Raw genomic sequence first — 22,599 nt, 5'->3', positions numbered from 1 at the left:
ATATGACACGTGTCATGAACATGAAGGCGATTTTATGCACATTTATGACAATTGTCATTTAGTGTCATTTGTTCAATTATGTCATTTTTAATGCAAAGATGACACTGTTTGAGATGTTTTTGTATTACAACTTGACATAAACCAATACATCATAACTTGTCATAGATCTGTCATAAACATGACATAGCAGAATAATTATTAAACTTAAAGGGATATTCCATTTTCTTAAAAGAAAAATCCAGATAATTTACTCACCACCATGTCATCCAAAATGTTAATGTCTTTCTTTGTTCAGTTGAGAACAAATTATGTTTTTTGAGGAAAACATTCCAGGATTTTTCTCATTTTAATGGACTTTAATAGAGCCCAAGGTGTCATGTCAGTCTTATGAACACCCCTTCAAGTAAAGTGTTACCGATAAATTCCCATAAATGTTTACATGCTTTGTCTTGAAAATTGAAAAATTCTAAACTCATTATAAATGTTAGACATGTATTGCTGAAACACACCATGAAGACTGAAATCTATGTAGTACTGAATTGCAGAGTTAGACAGTTTTTCACCATTTCTGAGGCAAGGGCCTCACGATACGATACATATCACGATACGTGCCCGTGCTACAATTCGTTGCGATACGGTACGATACCGTGCGGTGCGCTGCATGTTGTGATACATTGCAATAGTGCAGATTAAAAAAACACACGGTAGTAACGATTGAAATATCGCTACACTATCATGGAAAAATATCACGATAGTTAGCTGTACCAGTATTTTTTGCACAGCCCTAATTGTGAGCAAATCTTTCAAACATGGTAAGCGTCACATTTCCGGCTGACGTCATAAGTATTCAGGCCAAATACAATGTACAGATTAGCTGGCCAATCAGGGACAGTTCTTCAGATTTTCAGATCGACGAGTTTTGTACAAAATCAAAGCGTTTGAGGAAGGCAGGGATATCTGGAGCTACAAAAATTTGCATTTTAACCATAAACCATGCAAACACATTGTACTATACCAAAAACACAAAATAACATTGTTTTTAGCAATGAAATAGGTAAGTTGAAATAACTTTTCACTTTTTACAGTGTTCACAACATGATTACACCATGACTTCTCAAAAATATAAACAATGTTTTTTGACAAATTAAATCCACCAATATAGGAACATTTGTATGGTCATCTGCTGGAATATGGCTTGTTAACATGTTTTACGCTGCCTTTAGCCACTTTAAAATGCATCAAACTGTACTAATGTAAGCTTATAATGTTATGCTTGTTTATAATGTACAAAGTGAATGTGCTGTGAATGTAACTCATACTGGTTTAATTTATAAATATACAAAGCACAACATTAAAAAAAGACTTACAAAGCACTTTGTTTAATTTATTATGAATTATAATAATATTTCTGGCTTAGTGTAGTTTTCTTTTTGTTGTTAATATAAACATCTGATGGGAAATAACATCATCATCACTTTAAATAATTACTAATCTCTTAACTATGTAAGTATAGCCTACATTTGACAAGTTATTAATAAATACATTTATTTTATTTTATTTATTAACCAGCAAAACCACAGTGTTAAAAACACTCCACCCATACGCTGATGCATAAATATGCACTTTATACCACCATCACTTTATTTAGCCTCTCTAATTACACAATATTTACAATAATGGATGAATCTGCATTAAGAAAACGAAATTTACCAATACAAGGCTGTTCGTGGTTTGTTGTGTGTTGCTAAAGTTATCCACAGCTTGTCCTAGCCTGACCCGTTTTCTACTAACACCCCCTAAATGTTTTAATTAAATGAGAATTAATGCACTACAAATACACTGATGCATAAAGTTATTCGATTCACATGTATTGCTAACATACAATCTTATTTGTCAAGCGCATTAAGTCTTAAAACTTGTATTAAGTTCAACACATTCAATCTTTCTAATGCAACTCTATGGAGCTGACTGTGACTTCTGGGAACTCTGAAGAGACTCCGTGGTCCGCCATTGCTGTAAAAAAACCGTTCCATTGGAGTGAACGGACTTGACGTAACTCTATCCTTCTCTGGCTCTGGTCAATGTCAGTTTTCACACGGCCGTCCAATTACAGTGGAGGAGGGGCGGGACATTACCACAGCAACCAACCGGCTCACAGCTGAAGCATCACAGCTATCAAGCGCTCGGCTGAAAAACAGCTGGCATTTGGCGTCCTCAAGGCGTTTTCAGCCGTTTTTAAAAGTTTTGGTGTGTCCAGCCCCCAAACTTCACCGAAATAAAAAGCTCATCTCCACGTCAGCACCCGATGTGTGTAATCAACGGCCGCGTGACGTCGACCAGCGTAGCGCTAGCCTAGGGTTCGGTTCGGTGGAAAAAAATCTAGGATTCGGCCGAACCCGAACCCCGTCAAAAAGCCCAGTATTCGGCCGAATCCGAATCCGAATCCTGGATTCGGTGCATCCCTACTTCTCACAAATATAAACAGCCCCCTATAAAGCACAATATAAAATAGGGGGGTCCCCTGGTTTTTATTAAAATGAAAATACTCCCCATAATCTTTGACATAATTTTGAACACCATACAGCATACTGAGACTGAGTGTGTGTGTGTGATCTGACTGAAGCCACAGATCGACTTGATCGCAATTCCCGTCAACCTGCACAAGACAACATGATAGATAATCCTGAATCCCAACTGATCCATTAGCCTGACGCAACCCAGCCCTGCTCCTCCTGACAAATGACATCCAGTTGTCAACATCATTGGATTTACAGATCATATAATCGAAAAGTATGAAAAATCATCTCTTGGTTGTAGAGAATTTATATCAATGGAGTTTCTTTACTATCAGGTAGTTTTCACATTGAGTGTGTCGTCTTTATATGGTGGAGTGTGTTTGTGTACATGAGGATGAAGAATGTGTGCCAGCAGGCTCAGTGCCAGAAAACACGAGAGAGAGAGAGAGAGAGAGAGAGAGAGAGAGAGAGAGAGAGAGAGAGAGAGAGAGAGAGAGAGAGAGAGAGAGAGAGAGAGAGAGAGAGAGAGAGAGAGAGAGAGAGAGAGAGACATCAAAGGTATGCCACACAGATACTGTGCAAACAAACTGTTGAATTAATGTTAAAATTGAACTGATTCACAAACATGAATTGAACTTAGCAGTTCCAATAGTTCCTGCTAGTAAACTTTAAACTTTTGTTGATGATTTCAAAGTAAAAAAAATTGAGCAATTGATTACATGTACACCTGTGACTAATGTTATACCTGACACACTCTGAAGATGGCTGGATGGCCGAGATGCATCAGTGTGCAGTGTTTGAGTCATTATTTTATTGTTTTCTAAATAAGCCATATTTTGAATAAATGCTTTTTATATTTTGGTTCTGGAAGTAGTGCCTTGGATCTTCATTCATTAAGTAATAACATCATCTCAATATTTTAAGTCTGACTTTGTTTCCAGCAAAATCCTGATGTATGTTGTGAATAAGTTTGTGTCATTAGAAGCTCTGGAGTCTTATGAATCATATTCGGTCTATTATTAGTGGTATTAGTTTAGAGGTGAGACACAGTAATGGTTAGAAGGTTAGAAGGTTTATAAGAGGCACTCCTATTAAGATAATAATTCTCTTGGTAAAAATCACTGCTGAACATCTCAATGACCTCCACGCTCACCACAATGATAGATGAGAAATATAGCTTTTTATGTGGCAATTACATTTCCTATAGAAAGTGTCTGAGTACTTGTGATCCCGGACAACAAAACCAGTCATAAGGGTCAAGTTTTTAAAATAATATCATTTATAAGGAATAAATACACTTTCCATTGTGATTTGTTAGGATATGACAATATTTGGCAGAGATACAACAAAAATCTAAATACTGAAAAAGTCTTTAATACTTAATACAGTACTAATGATAAATACATTTTTCGATATATTAACAGTAGGAAATTCTCATTGAACATGATCTTTACTTAATATCCTAATGTTTTTGGCATAAAAGAGAAACTGATCATTTTGACCCAAACAATGTATTGTTGGCTATTGCAACAAATATATCCGTACTACTTAAAGGGATAGTTCACCCAAAAATGAAAATTTTGTCACCTGTTTGCATTATTTTTTATTATGAACACAAAAGATGATATTTTGATAAATGAAAGTAAGCACACAGCTGATTGTAACCATTGACTTCCATAGTAGGAAAACAAATACGAAGCTGTGTGCTTACCATCATTTATCAAAAAATATTATTTTGTGTTTATCAGAAAAAAAATTATACAACACAAGGATGAGAAAATGATGACAGAATCTTAATTTTTGGGTGAACTATCCCTTGGTTTTGTGGTCCAGGGTTACATTTAATATGTGATTAAGACAGACATATTTACATACCCCTTAAAGGGATAGTTCACCCCCAAATTTTTAATTTATCTAGGGCTGTCAAAAGATTAATCGCGATTAATCGCATATAAAATAAAAGTTTGTGTTGGTGTTATATATCTACCCAGTCTCACAAGGTTTCGTGATATAGTCACTTATTTTTAAATTATTTTTTCGTGATATTATCACGAATTTCCTCGTATTTCGTGATCGTATTACCAATTCTTGTTTTCGTGTGATTATCACGTATTGGTTACTCAACTGCTTTTTCCTATTTTCAAACCATTGGCGCTTCAGTTTAGGGTTAGATTTGGTGCTTGCATTAGAATGTCACTTTATGTATACGCACAACCGGCGCAACGTCATAGAATGTCTCTGAACAGGTTCACGCCCACTTTTGGGGGAAATCTCACTAGACCTTCCATTGACTTCCATTCAAAACAGCGGAACAAAGCAACCTTCGTACACAGCCGGCAGGCGCAAACAACCCACGAAATCACTCAGATTAAACATGTTGAGTAATTATCTGTCCACCCTCTGCCGGCCATAGAGCGCGAAAGATACACTAACATATTTAATTTGGTCAATATAAAAACGTGTCTCCTTCATTCTCCCAGCATCAAATTTGTGTAACAACGCTCCCTATTGGCCAGAGGTGTCTTACCCAAACATTTACTCGTACCTCATCGAGTCAACAGGGAAGCCTGTAAATGATTTTACTTCGTATTTGAAAAGAATTACTTCGTATTTATTTATTATGTCATTATATTTAGAGTAATGAGTGCACTTTTCCGTCCAGCCATACAACTAACTGGCTTAGCGATATTTCCAGCAATCACCGGATGGCGATGTTACACAAAATTTGACGCTGTGAGAATCAAAGGGACATGTTTTTATAATGACCAAATTAAATATGTTAATGTATCTTTCGCGCTCTATGGCAGGTGGGGTGGACAGATAAATACTCGACATGTTTAATCTGAGTGACTTCACAAGTCACTTACGCCCGCCGGCTGTGCAAAAACGCCGCCCTGCTCCGCCACCTTGAATGGAAGCCACTGGAAGCGCTGCTTTTTTCTCCCCCGAAAAGGGGCGGTGACGAAATTTACAGTCAAGTTCCCGGATGTGCCGGTAGTCCGTATTGGTTTATACTATTTTTTTCTGATTTTTTTTATGTCGCCTGGCTTTAGGGTTAGAGTTGGGTTTGGGTAGGGATGTCATTTTATGTAAATCTAACCCTAAACCGAAGCAACAATGGTAAAAAAAAGGACAAAACAGTTGAGTGACCAATACACTAAAAAAAATGATTCATTCAATTTACTCAATTGTTTTGGGGTGGGTGGTTGCGGTCAATTTATTTAAGCTACATTTAAACAAAAGTTTTATTTTATTTTACTTTACTAATCTTTTTTGTTTAAATGTAGCTTAAATAAATTGATTGCAACCACTTACCTTAAAAAAATTGAGTAAATTGAATGAATCATTCTTTTCAGTGTACGTGCTAATCACATGAAAACAGCAATTCGTTATACAATCACGAAAAAGAATAAAAAAAATTACGTGACTATATAATGAAATTTCGTGAGACTGGGCTGTATATATTTGTGTGTTTATTGTGTGTAATTATTATGTATATGTAAATGCACACATACAAGTTTAAATTTAAGAAAAATGTTGTTTGTGTTATATTTTTTTAAATTTATATATAATATAAAATATATCAAAATTTAAATAAATGTATATACATATAAATGTTTCTTAAGTATATACATGCATATGTGTGTATTTATGTATACAAGATAATTACAGTGATATATTATGCAAAAACAAATTTAATTTTGTACGTGATTAATCGCGATTAATCTTTTGACAGCCCTAATTTTATCATAAATCACTTACAACTCATTCAAATTCAAAACCACCAAGTACACTGTTTGTCTTCAGAACATATTTTTAGATATTTTTGATGAAAACCGGGAGTCTTCTGTCTGTCCTATTGACTTCAGTTAGTTTCACAATTCTTTTCCCCAGTAAAGAATGAAAGGCATCACCAAAAATGTCCATGTTTCATCAGTCGTTCAATAATAATATTATAAAGTGACGAGAACACTTTTGTGCGCAAAGAAAACAAAACAAATGATTTTTTTCAACAATTTGTTCTCCTCCTTGGTTGTTCAGAGCGCATTCACAACCAAAATACAGCACATGCTGCTGATTTAAAATTGTCATTTTGGGGTGAATTAACCCTTTAAATTTAAACTTCAATAACACAAAAGGCATTCGAGTCTGTGAATCAATTCAAACACTCGATTCCAATGTACTGATCAAACTATTTGTTTGTCATTGCTTAAAGCATCCATATGTATGTCTTTTTACACATATGAATGTTTTAATAAAAACCATTTCAGCCCTATGAAATGAGAACAAAAATAGCCTCATTATCACAAATCTACAGAGTTACGATTCAAGGTCTACTATATATTACGTTTCTTTATTAAACGTATAATCAGTATTACTCAACAGCATCAAGTAAATAAATATAATCTGACATGCACTGCACTTTTTTTTGCATGGTTATAATAATGCCTTATGTTGCTCACTAAAACAAACAAGATGCTGGCAAAGCAGAAAAGTTTCATCAAAATTAAATTATTTGTAATTTATAAAGGTCGGTTTTATCTACATATTTTACTGCGTAGAGTCATATCATAACCTTTACATCTTCTGTGCTCTACCTAGACCATTTATTTAAACTTATTGTCACAATTATGATGAAACACATTCACAATTTATTACCGTACATTATTTCGTTGAAGATATATTCAGTCTATATATACAAAAAATGAATGAAAGTAGAGTCAACATGCAAATGGTCATACAGTGAAAGCATGTGTAAAAACGGACAGTTTGTGTGGATACAGCCAGACGAGACGTCTCATTTCATTTAAGTGTCATTCAGATGATGAGAACGTTCCCACTCCGCACAAGTGACTCCTAATAGACCTGCAGTTAAATCAGGACTAGCAGCTCAACTCAACTCAACAGGATAATTACCAGCAGCACAGCCAGCGTACTGCACCGCTGAAGAGGTCTTCACTTAATAGAGTAGATTTACACATCACCAGTAAACGAGAGGCGCTTAATATGTCACCATTCAACAAAGCCACTTTATGACTCACTCTACACGCAAATCACACCGGATGATGACTATTTTCATTTATTACTATGTAACAAATATGTTATTACAATGTAATTATGGGTGGGGCCTTACAATCTGTTTAAAATGTCACTAGGAAAGTGCTATTTTGTAAATGCAGTCAAAGAGTGAAAATAAAAAAAGATTTTGATCAGTACTTCACAAGATACATGTTTTAACCACTCAATATATCCATACAATATATGTTTGTCTTTTATTTGATAAAAGGACACACGGGTCATGCAAATAAAACGTTCTGCTGACTTAAACACAAAGTGTCCCAGATTAAACGTACAAACCTGAGAAACAGCAGAAATAATATATCACATAATATATCATATTTACCAAACTTGTAAAAACTTGAAAGTTTCCCAAGACAAAATGACAATCGATCACAGCAATGACCTGCCCAAAGCTACCAGACACTAATCTTGATGTAAGAGTGCAAATGTCTCCATGACAGGGCAAACAGCAGACCAAAATAGAAAAGACTGGACTAAAAGTAGAGAGAGCGGGAAGTACACAGAGACATTGAGAGTGTGAGTTTCACGTCCCCGGTGAGTTTGAGTTGTGCTCATACTGCCCTTGAGCTCTGATGGAGCGCTTCATGGAGACTGCATCCAATTTTAACTTCAAATTGTTTAGTTGTACACCTGAACAGAGTTTAAGTGAAGTCTCACGGTTTCTCAAAGTCATTCTTGTACTTGTTTTGGGTGAAAAGGTACACGACTGACCTCTCCATAACCTCCCATGAGGCTTAATGTGATATAAAAGAGATCTAATGCTCTATTTTTACTCCTTTATTGCACAGAATAAAGGTACAGCTTTATTTATTGGGTTGCTTAAATGTGTCTCTTAAATAAACAGATGGGAACATGAAGTTCTGGAAAGGACAGCAATTAAAATTGAAAGCGACTAATGATCTGACAGGATGCAATGATAGAAGTGTTGGAAAGAATCTGACTAAACGGGTTGATGTGTACACAGAAGGTTTCCTTGACAGATATGCACAAAACTTTTGCAATATTTTATAAATGTTGATTAATAAAATGACAGCCTTTTCATCAACCAATGTTACGTGACTAAAACCTCATTTTTTCCTCTCACAATAAGTCATTTCAAAACTACACTAGCCATTAGGGAGATGCAAATGGCAAGGTAAGGCACTTATACTGGGGAGCGGCCATGTATGAGGTATTTCAGGGAGATTATAGTACGCGCTTTTGCATCTTTAAATGATCATGTGACTTTTACAGTATGTATGTGTAAAAACAGTTTACATTGCAGTGTTGTGATAGATTTGTTTTTTTAATTGCTTAAAAAAAAACTCATACAAGTGTACAACCTTTTTTGCCATATATTGACGTCTTTCCATTAGGCCCATTTTCAATTTGTGCAATTTAAAGGGTAATGGAAACACAACTATGATTGATTCAGAGTAGCACACACCACATAATTTTAGAAATAATTTGAAGAGTTTTGTTGCAAAAGATCCATTTTTAAACATTTTTGTCAAAACATGTTTATTATTATGTTATCATGTTATTATTTTGTTTTATGGTGCTACTTAGCTGTATTTTTTAAGTTATAAAGGTTTAAATAAAAAAAACTGCAGTGGATTGATATTAATTGGAATGCACAATCAAAAAACGAGATTTCTGAACATTTAACAAAACGGATTTATCTCATTTTGCAACGAAACATTTCATTTGTAGTTTAATAAACAAAATAAGGATTGAGTCTTTTTTTATGACCTTCGTGATGTATGACTCTCTTCAAAGAAACATTTAAAAAGGGTTTGCAAAATGTTTCTCTTTTCTTTTCCATTAAACAGTGACCAGGAACTTTCAAGCTCAGATAACCCCTACAACAAGTGGTTTGAATTCAGGGGGGATCCAGGACCCCTTTTGATGGCATTAGGGACTCACTATAAGAAGTAAAAATTATACTTGGGGGGGGGTCCAGATATTTTTATTTTGGTAAAGATAATACTGACAAATCCTGTTAGGATGCAGTAAATTTTGTTAATTAATTATTTAAGGAATTAAGAAGTGTGAAGTCTATTTTTAGGCCATGTCGTGTCTCTTTAACTTTGAAAATATAGGGAATAATATTTTTTGCTCAGTGTTGGAAAGAGAACACATTTTAATGACTTTTTTGAACGGTATTAGTCTTTCTCTGTCTTTGTACTGTATTTATCAACGTATTGTTCCTTACTAACATAAATTGGACACATTTAGGGTTACTTCTTCTTCATTAATCAATCAATTCATATGAATCATTTCAGTATTATTGTTCATTTAAAAAAGTCCTTTTTACATTTCTACCCAGCCAACCTAAATTCTGATTTATTTCACAATCTGTACACTGTAAAAAACAATTTCAAATCAACATATATTTTATGTTACTTTAACTTAACAGATTAAGTCAAACCATTGTTGTTTTTATAAGTTATGTTAACTTATTACAAGTCTAAACCTAAAACAGTAGGTTGAATTGAATTGCAAAACCAAGTTGTTTTAACTTCATGCTGCATTATTTTACAGTGACAGATTTATTGTCGCTTTCAAGTCCTCTTTAAATCTCATATGAAAACGGCAGCGGTCTTCGGCTCTGCCCCATCATTTAGCACTTTTTCCAAGTTCATTCTGATCCCGCAGCCACGGATGGTACAGAGCAAAGCGAACATCAAAGTAAAAGGTGTGTAGTGTACATTAATTGATATCTGCATCTGTGTATCTCTTTAATATAAAACAGTTTACACAATGTGATGCGGGAGCATTATAGTATTCAATATAAATAAAATGTCTTGCTAATATTAAAAACATATCGCCGTCTGATTATGGCAAAGTCATCAACACTGAGTCATGACTCATGGCAACAAAACTGGCCAAAAAACTTTGAAAATTATGACCTCTATATGAAGCAAAGCCTCAGTGTTACCTCATTGATGTCCTTCTTATTACTTAATGAAGCACATGTTTTGAGTAACATTAAATGAATAGTCTACCAAGTCGCTACCAAAAAAAAAACTTGCCCCAACTATAATAATGTAGGCAACCTGCACTCAACTTAGTGCAGGTCAAAATAATCCACAACACCACTAATAGGCCTACCACATTAACATGCTATCTAGTCAAACTTTATATTTTGAAATGACTAATAAATTAGCCTTTAAACAAAAAAGTATTATACAAAAATAATCCAGTTGTGTTTAAAGGTAGTAAGGTCATTAAAGGTAGTGCTCATGGTGAGGACCCTTATAAGACTTGATTCAGTTCGAGCACTGACAAAAACAACAACAAAAATTCTTGTTTTCTGAAGAAAAAGAAAATTCATTAATTTTTAATATTTGCTTGTGATGCCTTTGTTTAGAAATAGAACGCAATGGGAAAAGTTGTGCAATATATACGCCAAATTCCAACTTTGTGTGCATATGATACGCCAGTCCTGTTCACTTAATACGCTGCACCGTTTTGTGTTATTTCATGTATTAGTTTAAATTTTCTTAACCATTGTCGCTCAAATTTGGGGGTAGAACTTTTTGTTACATAAAATGACATCCAAACCCCAATTCAAACCCCAACTCAAAGCGACCATGGTTTAAAAATAAACAAAAACATGGAGAAACCTATATATTAAATGACATCCTTAAGCAAATCCCAAATCTAACCCAAACCCAATGCATCATATTAAGTGAACAGGAATGACATATCACATGCACGCAAAATTGGAATTTGGCATATGTATTACACAACTATTCACACTGTGTGCTATTTATACACACTTCATGAGAATGGGTTAAATAAATCACATATTAACATGTGAGTAATATTAATATCTGAATAGACACACAATGATAGTACTGCTTATGATTTCAAATGTAAAATTCATCCTCCATTTAAAACAAAAAACACTTTAACACATTCACTTCTCATTTTGTTTGCAGAATGTTGCAAATATAATCTTTAAAATCTGACTTTTCCATGTTTAAGTGCTATAAATGGGTCTCCAGTGCTTGTACCAACCTAGAAAATGTGAAAAAGATCAACCCAGTAACTTAGTTTTGGTAAACCATTCACTGCAAGCATGTGAAAAAATAGGTCATTGCCATTTAGTACAGAGATCAGCTCATTTGCATTTAAAAAGACACACCCAAAACCGGCACATTTTTGGTCACATCTACAAAGTGCCAATTTTAACATGCTATAATATACTGTAAATTATCTGTGGGGTATTTTGAGCCAAATCTTTACAAATGTACTCCAGTGTTGTTTTCATCAACGATGACGATAACGAAATGTTTTCGTTGATGCACCTTTTTTATGACGATAACGCAACGATGACTAGCTAAAAATAGCTCTAAGATGACGAAAACATGACGAGACGCTTTCGAGTTTTTGTTGACGAGATGAGACGGAACGAAAATGATTATAAGTCTGACGTTCACAATGCATGTCATTTCTGCCTATTTTGCATGAAATCTGTCGCTTCTTATCCTTGTTTTGGCTACGCCCACCACTCGGCTGCCACCATGCCGCGCACACGCACCACATTTCACACAACAACAACACACCTTCGGCTGTGGCGAGTTCGAAGGGCCGTAGCCCTGACGCCAATAAACGGAAACGACGAGATGATTTATGGACATACTTTCAGTATAATCCATCAGAAAGAAAAACGGAATGCATATTGAGAGACGACGTTAAATGTTGCTAGAAACTAGGTGGGAAAAATACCACCAACCTCAAGCGGCACCTGAAGGCTCATCATGGTAATATTTTTTTAAAGGTAACTAACAAGTTAACATATCATATACATTCAATTTTACTCGACATTCGGCTTGTGACACATTTCATGGTAAGCTTAAGGTTTTACATGTCTCTACTTGTCAAACTTAAGTCCATTTCCAATACTTTTTGTGGTGTATTTAAAAAACAAGGCAAGGCACGCGTTTCTCAACTTTATAATCGAGGTCTCAGCGTAATACACAAACTCAACATGAGGGTATATCAGGCTCAACTTTTTTGTTATGACATGCACAGAAGGCACAACGACTTAAACAACGGCAAGCCCTCAGGGACAACCTTAATGCATATTTTAATAGTATTAAATACACCACACTTTTTAACCGAAATTAATTTGTTAAATATCTTTTTTTTACTAAAATTGACTTGACTAAAACTTGACTAAAAAAACCTTTTTGCGTTTTCATCGACTAAAACTTGACTAAAACCTTTTTGTGTTTTCGTCGACTAAAACTATCAAGTTTATAAGTGACTAAAATGTGACTAAAACTAAAAAGACAAACATTGTGAAGTTTGTACCTCTGTTGACACTTACTGGCATGTCAGAGTTCAAGCCTGTTATACCAAAATCTATCATACAAACATCATGTAGAAACCACTAAAAGACCCCAGTTTGATTTGCTTTTTGATAAGTCAGGGCTGGCAAAATCGCTAGCCCGACGTCCCGGGCTATTGTGCCTTGCAGTCGGGTTACAAAAATGCATCTCCGTCCTGCCTGTTTTGCTATCTTGATTTTAGCAAGAAAAAATATATTTAAATGCTTATGCATTCCCTCACAGAGTTGGCTGGGTATATGGTGTAATTCAGGAAACAGGTGTTTAAATCACGTTTAAATGCACGCAGGCTCACATTTTATGTGCTATTTGATAGATATTTGGTCTGAATATTCTACATTAAAAGTAATGTCTTTTTTATTCGGGCTACTTGCATTCATTTCGGGCTACCAAAAACTGAATAGTGCCTGCCTGTAGGCCTACCAAAGATTTGAAAATTTTGCGAGTCCTGTAAGTGATTACTCCTAAAACGTGTGCGTATGTGTTATTGGCCACGGTGGTCTGAACGGCTTCATTAACTCTGATGTGTTATGGTTTCCCGTGGGCCGTCTGAAGCCCTGGACCGCGGTTCAGTGGAGGAGTTGAAAGCGTGTTGTTCACATACAAGAAAACCCAGGCATGCAATTATCACAGCACAAAAAACAGTCCCACATTAAACACCAACAAAATAAGCACACACATGCACATGCACATGTGTGTTTCTGAAGGCACAGATTCAAACAAGCTTCACATAAAAGCAAGACGCTTTCTTGTCCACCCATATGTATAATACCACAACTTCGGCAGTCGCCCGTTTAACATGATGGCACCCTGGGTTCTGTTTAATTCCTGAACAGATGGAAGGAATTTTCGTTCGAGCAAACACGTCTTACACCTCCAGTGGTTCACAGTGTCCTGTCAGGAGCGTGAAAGACAGATCTGTAATCACCGTCTCACACTTAAATGACACACAGTCCCTATAAACAGTACATGGAGGAAGATGTTAGTGTTGGCGTGTGTGTGCTTTTACTTGTATGTTTGTCAACATCAAATCTAAATAAATGCCACTTTCTACATCTTGCTCTCTATTAACAAGAGTGCACATCATTTCATAATAGATAATGTGTGTCTTAATGTTTAAACAAAATGTATAACTTGCTCGGCCTCTGACTGTGATCACCCAGGCCACACATACTATTGGATAATGTTAACCAACATCCAAAAACCTCTAAACCAACAAATCAGGGATAAGGACAATGACTGACACAGTAAAGTTTAAGCTGAAAGACATCGGCTGCCAACATCACCAATTGGCTCATCTGTGCCCACATAAATACACACATATTCTCAAGATACCATGATTTATGTTTCCCAGAGCGTGACTCATCCGCAAGCAAACTCAAACAATAAGTCACACACATATTTTAAATGGAAGGTTTGGGTTTTTGAACACCTGAAATCAATCGTTGCTCTAAATGAACACGGGCGGCCGATGAGCGATAAGGTCACCATGGAAACGCTCTCGGCGCAGCATCTTCAGACGTGTGCCAGCGTTAACCTCTTAAGTGGCAACCGCACGTTCGGCATCAAAACACACAGGCACGCACACATCAACAGACAGAGCTCTGCTACACTGACAGATGGAAAAAAAGAAGCTGAAGGCATCGTGGAAACACATTGAGACTGGCTAGAATATGCCTGCTGATTCCTGGGAAATTGAATCGTGTATCTGTAATAAAATCGTGGCACTTAAATCCAACCCCAATATCCAACCTGACTGTTTTATGTAATGAGTGTACAGCATCTTAAGTGATGTCCTTTCATATTAAGGTCACACCCACAGCTTAAAAATAGAGATAGGAAAGAAAGAAATTGAAAGCATAGAGCAACAATATTGATCAGATCAACAACCCTGACAAGCAGATTCTCTGCAGGTAGAAATCAATCAGGTCCTATTTTAACACTGGAGCAATTAACCCATTTCACTGTCTGTGAACTCAAAATCCTCTGAACTCCAAGAGGTTCTTCCAATGCAGCTGCTTGCCTGTTATTTTTTCTATTCGTGGTATAGGGTCTAGTTATATCTAAAAAAGTGAAGATCATTTAAAGCAGAGCCGGATATTTTTATAACAACAATGTAGTTTCATAAACTCCTGACAAAAATAAATGGTGCCAAACTTTATACATAGAAAACACAATAGCTGATAGGGGTTTTAAATCATTTTGATGCTTTAATTTCACTAAAATAATTTTTTTAAATAGAAACTATAATACAAAATCCTGCTTAGTTAATGCTAACTTACCACCTTTCAGTTGTTTTCAGACAGTCTCCAAAAGAAATCGAGCACTTTAAACAAAACAGACTCGTCTTTACACAAGCATGAGTTTTGGTTTTCATGCCCAGTTATTTCGGCACCAAAAGCGCAACGCAAAATGGCAAAGTAGCCGCGCGTAACCGATTGGAGACTCCGCGCTGCGCGCTCTTACCCGCGCTGCTCTGGATGAGTAGGGGTCCTCGAACAGGTTCCAGATCACCGGCTGCCACCTTCTCCAGCGGCTGACGGTACCGTCGGCGTAGAGCGCGTCCTCGATGCCCAGCCTCTTTAGGTTCTCGTCGTCGTCGTCGTTGTCCACGTTCATCTCGAACACGTCCAGCGCCTCCTCGGCATCGCGGTGCTGTCGGTAGGTCATCCAGCAGCACGGCTCCACGTCCGTCTCATCGATGCCCCAGAAGGAGAGCTCCTCCTCGAACAGCGGACCGCACACGTCCGCCGGGCAGTGCAGCTTGCCGGTCCGGTAATAGTTGAGTACGTAGGCGAAGACGCCCGGGTGCCGGTCGAAGAAGTACTCGTTGTTGCGCGCGCTGTACTCGATGAAGCCCGGGACTTGTTGCAGCTGGTCCAGGACGGACTCGAGGTCCGACTCGGAGGCGAGCAGGGCCAGGCGCGTGCCGGGCAGGGTCTTCAGCGTGGTCCGATACGTTTCGTGCCTCGTGCCCCCGACATTGAGGATTATCCTCTCGTGCTCGTCGAACTTGCCCATCGCTCAGAGTGAGACATGACGTGCGGGAAGTAATGTCACTTTGCTCAAACTGTTCACATAGAGACTCATTGAGATGAAGGATCGAACCGAAAGAGCCGCGTGCGAGGTTTGCCGTTAACGCGCGCACGGGTGAAGAGAAACGGCGCGAAAGCAACAGCTCATCCCTCATCACCTGCAACTCCAGCCATCAGAGAGAGAGCAACAAGCTCTGTCTCCCTCGCTCTCTCTCTCTCTCTCTCTCTCTCTCTCTCTCTCTCTCTCTCTCTCTCTCTCTCTCTCTCTCTCTCTCTCTCTCGCGCGCACATACACGTCATTTCTCTTTACAAGATTCTACAAACAAGTATAAATATAAATATGATGTCATATCAACAAAGACTTTCTTCTACAATTATTTCCAAGACAGATTTATTCATTTTATTGCGTGAATTTAAATTGTATTAATTTATTATTCATGAAATATAATTTAAGATAATTTTTTATTAAAAGGAATACAATTTACTTTAATGGCTAAAGGGATTTTGCAATACTTAACAAGAAAAATGGGGAAACTGGGGTTTGTTGTGACAAATTCCATTCATTGTTGAATCAACCATTCACGTTCATACTTTTACCGAATCAATGAGAACTTGTCAAGAGGTCGAAGTTTAGGCAGCAACAATTTTTGACTCCAAAAATGTGTTCAATTCCAACAAACCCTATCTACGTTGTACATTCTTTATTAATATAGCAGGGGTATCCAAACTTTTCATTTCTTAAAGGGGACATATCATGAAAATCTGACTTTTCCATGTTTAAGTGCTATAATTGGGTCCCCAGTGCTTCTATTAACCTCAAAAATGTAAAAAAGATCAACCCAGTAACTTCATTTTGATAAAGCATTGTCTGCAATCATGTGAAAAAAATAGGTAATTGAAATTTGGCTCCCCTTATGATGTCAGCAAGGGATAACACCGCCCCTGAACCTGCATTATCCAACCACGGCACTGCCATTTAGGGGGCGTGCACACCAAAGCTTTTACGACTGCGGCCGGTGCATTTTTTCAAATGATTCCAATGGAAACTCTGCGTTTTTTAAATAAGCCAGCAGCTAGTGTTTTTTTTCTGCGTTGAAAACTGGCGCTCGGAGGTGTTTCCGCGCTCGGCGCTGAGCGTCGAGAGTTAGTGGGCGTGCACACCAAAACTTTTACACCCACGGCCGGTGCATGTTTTCAAATGTTTCAAGGAGTATAGAAGAACAAAGCCGTTTCTCAATATGCGTTCTTGTCTATACTTGTGGACTTGTGAAACGTCATCAGTCGCGGCCCAAGTACTGTTCCAATTCAAAGTTCGCATCAAGCCCAAGTTCACATAAAATCCCCGGATGTGTTCTTGATCCGCCCATTTTATCGAGGATGCATCAGAGGAGACTTGTGTGAACTTATGACAGCGAAGTTTCCCATAATGCATTTCGCGTCAGGAGTTCTTCCGAGTCTGAACTTGCAAGTTCGAACTACGAAGGACACAAGTCCGAGTTTGGCGTACTTGGTATTGAGAAACAGCTCAAGAGGCGAAACTCTGATTCGTTTTTAGCAACAGCCACTAGGTGGCGCTTCAGTAGCGCGACCGCCATTTTGAAATGAAAATTTTCGCAGCCAATTCATTCACAATTCATTCTCTGTAAATTTCACAGCCAGATCAGAAGCGCAATCGTACGTTTCTTAAATTAAAATTTTGTTCACTTGCTACACCTACACGAAACGCTGTATTGTCTTGTATGTATGTGTTGTGTTGTTGTTATCAGTTGTGGAATCCAATAATTAAATAGATACACATTTGAGGTAGTTTTTTCTTGCTTTATTATGTAATTTTATATTATGCTACTTTAAACATTTACTATTATTATTAGCTACCAACTCCACTAGGTATGAAATATTTTGTACATATTAATCCCGCTACAAACATGATAATCTTATAGAACATGATGCAATGCTCTGTCTGTTATCCTATAATTGCCACTTTTGGACAGTGGCTGTGTTTTTTTTTACTTAATCCATTTCGAGCAATTCTGATGTATATGTGTGTATTTGTGTATGTACAGTATATGGAGCTAAAATATTATGTGTGGATGAGTTTATCGGTATGTATGTATGTAAAATTAGCCTATATAAAAGTGGAAGACTTGTCTAAATAACTGAAAATAAGCTGTAAAAAGGGATTAATGGCAATCGGTGTCCTCCCGAGTCACTTTTCATTCCAAAACTGGTCTGATTGTATGTTCTTCTGTGTTATCATCATTCAGTTTGAATTTGATCTTTTAATGTACAAAGTAGCTGATATTGCCATTACTTCTAGTTGACTCCCGAGTTGTTTTCATTCCAAAATGGCGGATTCGTAGGGCTGCTGCTGGGCGCTGGTGCTGCAATGAAACGTTCTATTGAGTTTCACTTCTTGTCAATATAAACTCTTTGATTCTTTCCAATGGAAGCTCTGCGTTTTTTAAATAAGCCAGCAGCTAGCGGTTTTCTTCCACGCTGAATAAATTAAAGAGATTCAACTTTGGGTGAAAAGCTCCGCTCGTCAATGCCAGTTCTCACACGGCCTTCCAATCACAGTGGAGGAGGGGCGGGACATTACCACAGCAACCAACCAGCTCACAACTGAAGTATCAGAGCTACCAAAGCGTTCAGCTAAAGAAAGCTGGCACTCAGCTGAGAAACACGTGGCATTCGGCGTTCTCCAGGCGTTTTCAGCCGCGTTTTGGTGTGCACAACCCCTTAAAAGAGATTCAACTTTGGGTGAAAAGCTCTGCTCTTCAATGTCAGTTCTCACACGGCCATCCAATCACAGTAGGAGGAGGAGGGACAAGTATCACAACAACCAACTGGCTCACAGCTCAAGTATCACAGCTACCGAAGCGCTCATCTGAAAAAACAGCTGGCAATCGGTGTCCTCCAGGCGTGTTTAAAAGTTTTGGTGTTCACAACCCCAGCTCATTTGCATTTTAAATGACACACCCAAAAATGACAATTTTAACATGCTATAATAAATTATCTATATGGTACTATGAGCTAAAACTGTACTCTGGGGACACCAAGGATCTATGTGCCATCTTAAAATGTGAAATGTCCCCTTTAAACAGGTATAATCTAATATATTGTTCTTTAAATAATTAAAGCGCCTGTCATAAATTTTTCTTATATAGCATCAAAATCTTTGTCATTCCTCGTCATTATTGGACTAAACCGTTTTTGTGTCATTCACCTCAACAACCAAGTGACATTGCGCGGGTCGCTCAATGTGTGACCTACAAAACCTTTGATATATACACAGAAAAATAATTCTCATTAAAAGTGTTTGTTCAAGGTCTGTCAAATATACACAGAACGGTATTTTTTTAAATTGCTATTTTAAGTCTGTGTGAATGGTATTCTCTAAACTGTGGTAAACAGGGTTTCCATTATCTAGGGCAGAAATCCCATCAGCACTAGTCTGAAGTTAATAGAGTGATTCATCACAGCTGACTCACACCGCACTCCTCATGGTTTCCAGAGGTCTTCCCCACCGAAACGCAAACTGATTGTCTAGCAAGTGGGTGGTGCAGCCTAGCGGTTACAGATTTGGGTTGTCAACTAACAGGTTTTATCCTCAGAAGAAATCAACATGTACCACAGAGAGAGAGAGAGACAGACACTGAACTGGGGGATTGACACTTATACAAACATTTAGATAAGTAAAGCATCTTCAATTGACCTCAAACTCAATGCTGGATATGTTGGATTAAGCTCAAACCTGTATGTCTCTGTTCTGATGAACACGAAGGAAGATATCCCTTTAAGGGCGTGTTGACATTTGTACATATTGGTACTGGGTCACACTTGAACACATCTGAATCCTAAGTTATGAATCATAATTCCGAATGGCCATCATACAGCATAACCAGAAGTGCTCATGTAATGAAGAAGTGTCCTGTGTCTCATTACACCCCCATCCACTCATAATAATTAAAAGTCTATTCCCAGAAAGAGACAGGCCCAGGTATGAGGGCAAATTTGGTTAGCACATCCTATTAGGTGTGTAAACGCACTTGATTAAAGCTGATGAGATGAACGCAACTCTAATTGATGGAGGTGGTACATTCAGCCCCGCTAGAATTAAGACCTGAGGGGGAAATCTTTATACATTTTATCTCACAGTCACTGAGTCACTTAAAATAAAGCTTTATTCTAGCTTCAGTTGTTCTAATTAAAACACAGCACGTGATATGAATTATGGTTATAAAGATTGCAAGGCCCTCAGGGACTGCGAATTAATGGAGAAAGTGTGCCTGTGGTACAGTAGATGGTTTGATGCTTTAAACTGTGGCGCCCTCCGTTGGTCGTACAAAGAACTGCACGTAAGATAAAGCATCTGACACACAAACGATCTATATCTGTTTCTCTGCCTGAAAATGAGTTTACATATGGATGCTTTTTGAAAAGGATATTGAAATATTTTGTGTGTAGGTGACAAGGAATTCATATATAGTTTACATAGCCTGTTCAAGTTCTTTCCAGAAAAGTAAAGCAAATCATTTTCTAAAAGCAACATTTTCAGATTTTGGTGATGCTCTGTGCATTTTAGCTTCATTTATAGGGTGATTACATGGATATATACATACTGTATGTGTCTTTAAAATGATCTGTGTTGTTTTGACACTTACTTAATTTAATAAAAAAAACAACAACATTCCTATTATTATAATAAAGTAAAGCATGAAAAATACAAGTGTCACAGTCCTGTTCTGTGTTTCATTGACTTTAAAGGGGCCATGGCACAAGACTTTTATAAGATCTCAAATAAATCTTTGGTGTCCCAGAGAGCACATATGTGAAGTTTTAGCTCAAAATACCGCACAGATAATTTATGATAGCATATTAAAATTGCCACTTTGTAAGTGTGTGCAAAAATGTGCCGTTTTGGGTGTGTCCTTTAATATGCAATGATTTGATTCTATTCCCTACAGCAGGGGTGTCCACTCCTGCTCCTGGAGGGCCGGTGTCTCTGCAGAGTTTTATTCCAACCCTAATCAAACACACCTGATCCAGCTAATCAAGGTCTTATAGGCAGACTAGATACTTTGAGGCGGGTGTGTTGAGGAAAGTTTTAGCTAAACTCTGCAGGACACAGGCCCTCCAGGACCGACTTTGAACACCCCTGCCCTACAGGCTGTACGTGCGAGTGTTTTTGTGTGTATGCGTGCATCAAGTTTGAATGGTGTGTTTATGTGTTTATGCATGCTTTTATATATGTATTCATAAGTGAAGTATGATTTTCTAGCTGCGTGAGCCCACATACGTTGCATCTGTTGTTGCATCTTCTATGATTACATGTTTTGATTTTGAATATGAATGGAGTTTTGAGTGTGTGTGTGAATCTGAATTGGCATACGCATAATATGCAATTTTTTATATATTATACAAATATTTAGGAAAATATTTATTTAGAGACTTTCCTGTTTGAACTCTTCCTTATCGACGTATATGTTTATATCTCACAGAACAGTCTGCAGGATGTTTTTTGTTTTTCACACCATCCTCAGTGTCTGAAAATCCCACAAGAGTTTGAAGAACACCCAAAGCAGCCCAGCTGGTACCAGCAATCATTTCACTCCCTGCATTAGTTTGCTAATATAGTCCACTTGAACGAGTGAATAAAAGCGAGAGGGAATCCGGACACTGAGCCCCATCTTGTGGCGAGACGCGATAGTTCATTTGGCACGCGCCTCACAGAGAAGGGGTAGCTTCTTTGACTGATGTAGTCTTTTATTTTATATTTTTATTTTTTGTGTGTGTGTGTGTTTTCTTTTCTCCCCTGGCTCTAAAGTTGTATACGGTATCATTTTGTTGTTTTAAGCAATAAAAAAAGACATTAAATGGTATTCAAAATAAACAAAAAACGGCAAAAATCATAATTTTTAAAAATATGTTTACAAAATTTATTTTTCACCAATATATTTTTTGGCCATTTGTTGTATATTTTGAAATATAATTATTATTTTAAAATTATATGTTACAAACCTGCAAAAATAACAGGTTTGAAAAGATTAAGATTAAATATATTTACAACAGCAAAAATATACTTATCATTTTATACTTATTAGTTTTATACTTGGCTACTGGTTATCAAATGTAATGGAAGGGGGACAAAGTTATACAATATTGTTCTCTTTATTGTATAATAAATATCAATTAAACCCAAGTGCTTTCAAAACCGTTAAAAATTCAAAACTCCCACTATTATAGTGAACAGAACCATTGCAAACAGATCAAAACAGTATCATACGATCTCAAAAGTATAACTTTGCGTAAGCAATTACCTTTTAAAGAAGTTAATTGTTAAGGGTAAGAAAACGCCCTTTAAAGAAGCTCTTTGCAATTGGCGTCCTTGTAAAACATCCACTTGAATGGCAAAAGTCAGACCACTTTAAATTATCATGATAAGATCAGAATAAAACACCATATATCCAGCCAACAAATAAACAATTAATTCTTCCACTCAATAAATAAAGAATACATTTTGATAAAGCGCCAAATTGCTTAAAATACTGCGCATGCGCGCAGCTGGTTACGTTATGACGCCCCCATCCTGTAGGTGTCAGACTCAGCAGCAGACGTCAGTTCGAG

General features: G+C 37.1%; 1 protein-coding gene across 1 annotated transcript in view; it reads right to left on the bottom strand.

The window, feature by feature from the left end:
- kcnc2 (potassium voltage-gated channel, Shaw-related subfamily, member 2) overlaps positions 1 to 16,147 on the bottom strand; it is a 51,138-nt gene extending 34,991 nt beyond the window's left edge. The window contains 1 exon segment of the mRNA XM_055190710.2: positions 15,404 to 16,147. Within this exon segment, the coding sequence (XP_055046685.2) occupies positions 15,404 to 15,958 (555 nt within the window). The 5' untranslated portion in view covers positions 15,959 to 16,147.
- Between the last annotated feature and the right edge of the window lie 6,452 nt (positions 16,148 to 22,599).

The sequence above is a fragment of the Misgurnus anguillicaudatus genome, chromosome 1 (genome assembly GCF_027580225.2).
Source record: "Misgurnus anguillicaudatus chromosome 1, ASM2758022v2, whole genome shotgun sequence".
NCBI lineage: Eukaryota > Metazoa > Chordata > Actinopteri > Cypriniformes > Cobitidae > Misgurnus > Misgurnus anguillicaudatus.
Note: the sequence above shows the minus strand (reverse complement) of the source record. Positions and strands in the feature narration are given on the sequence as shown.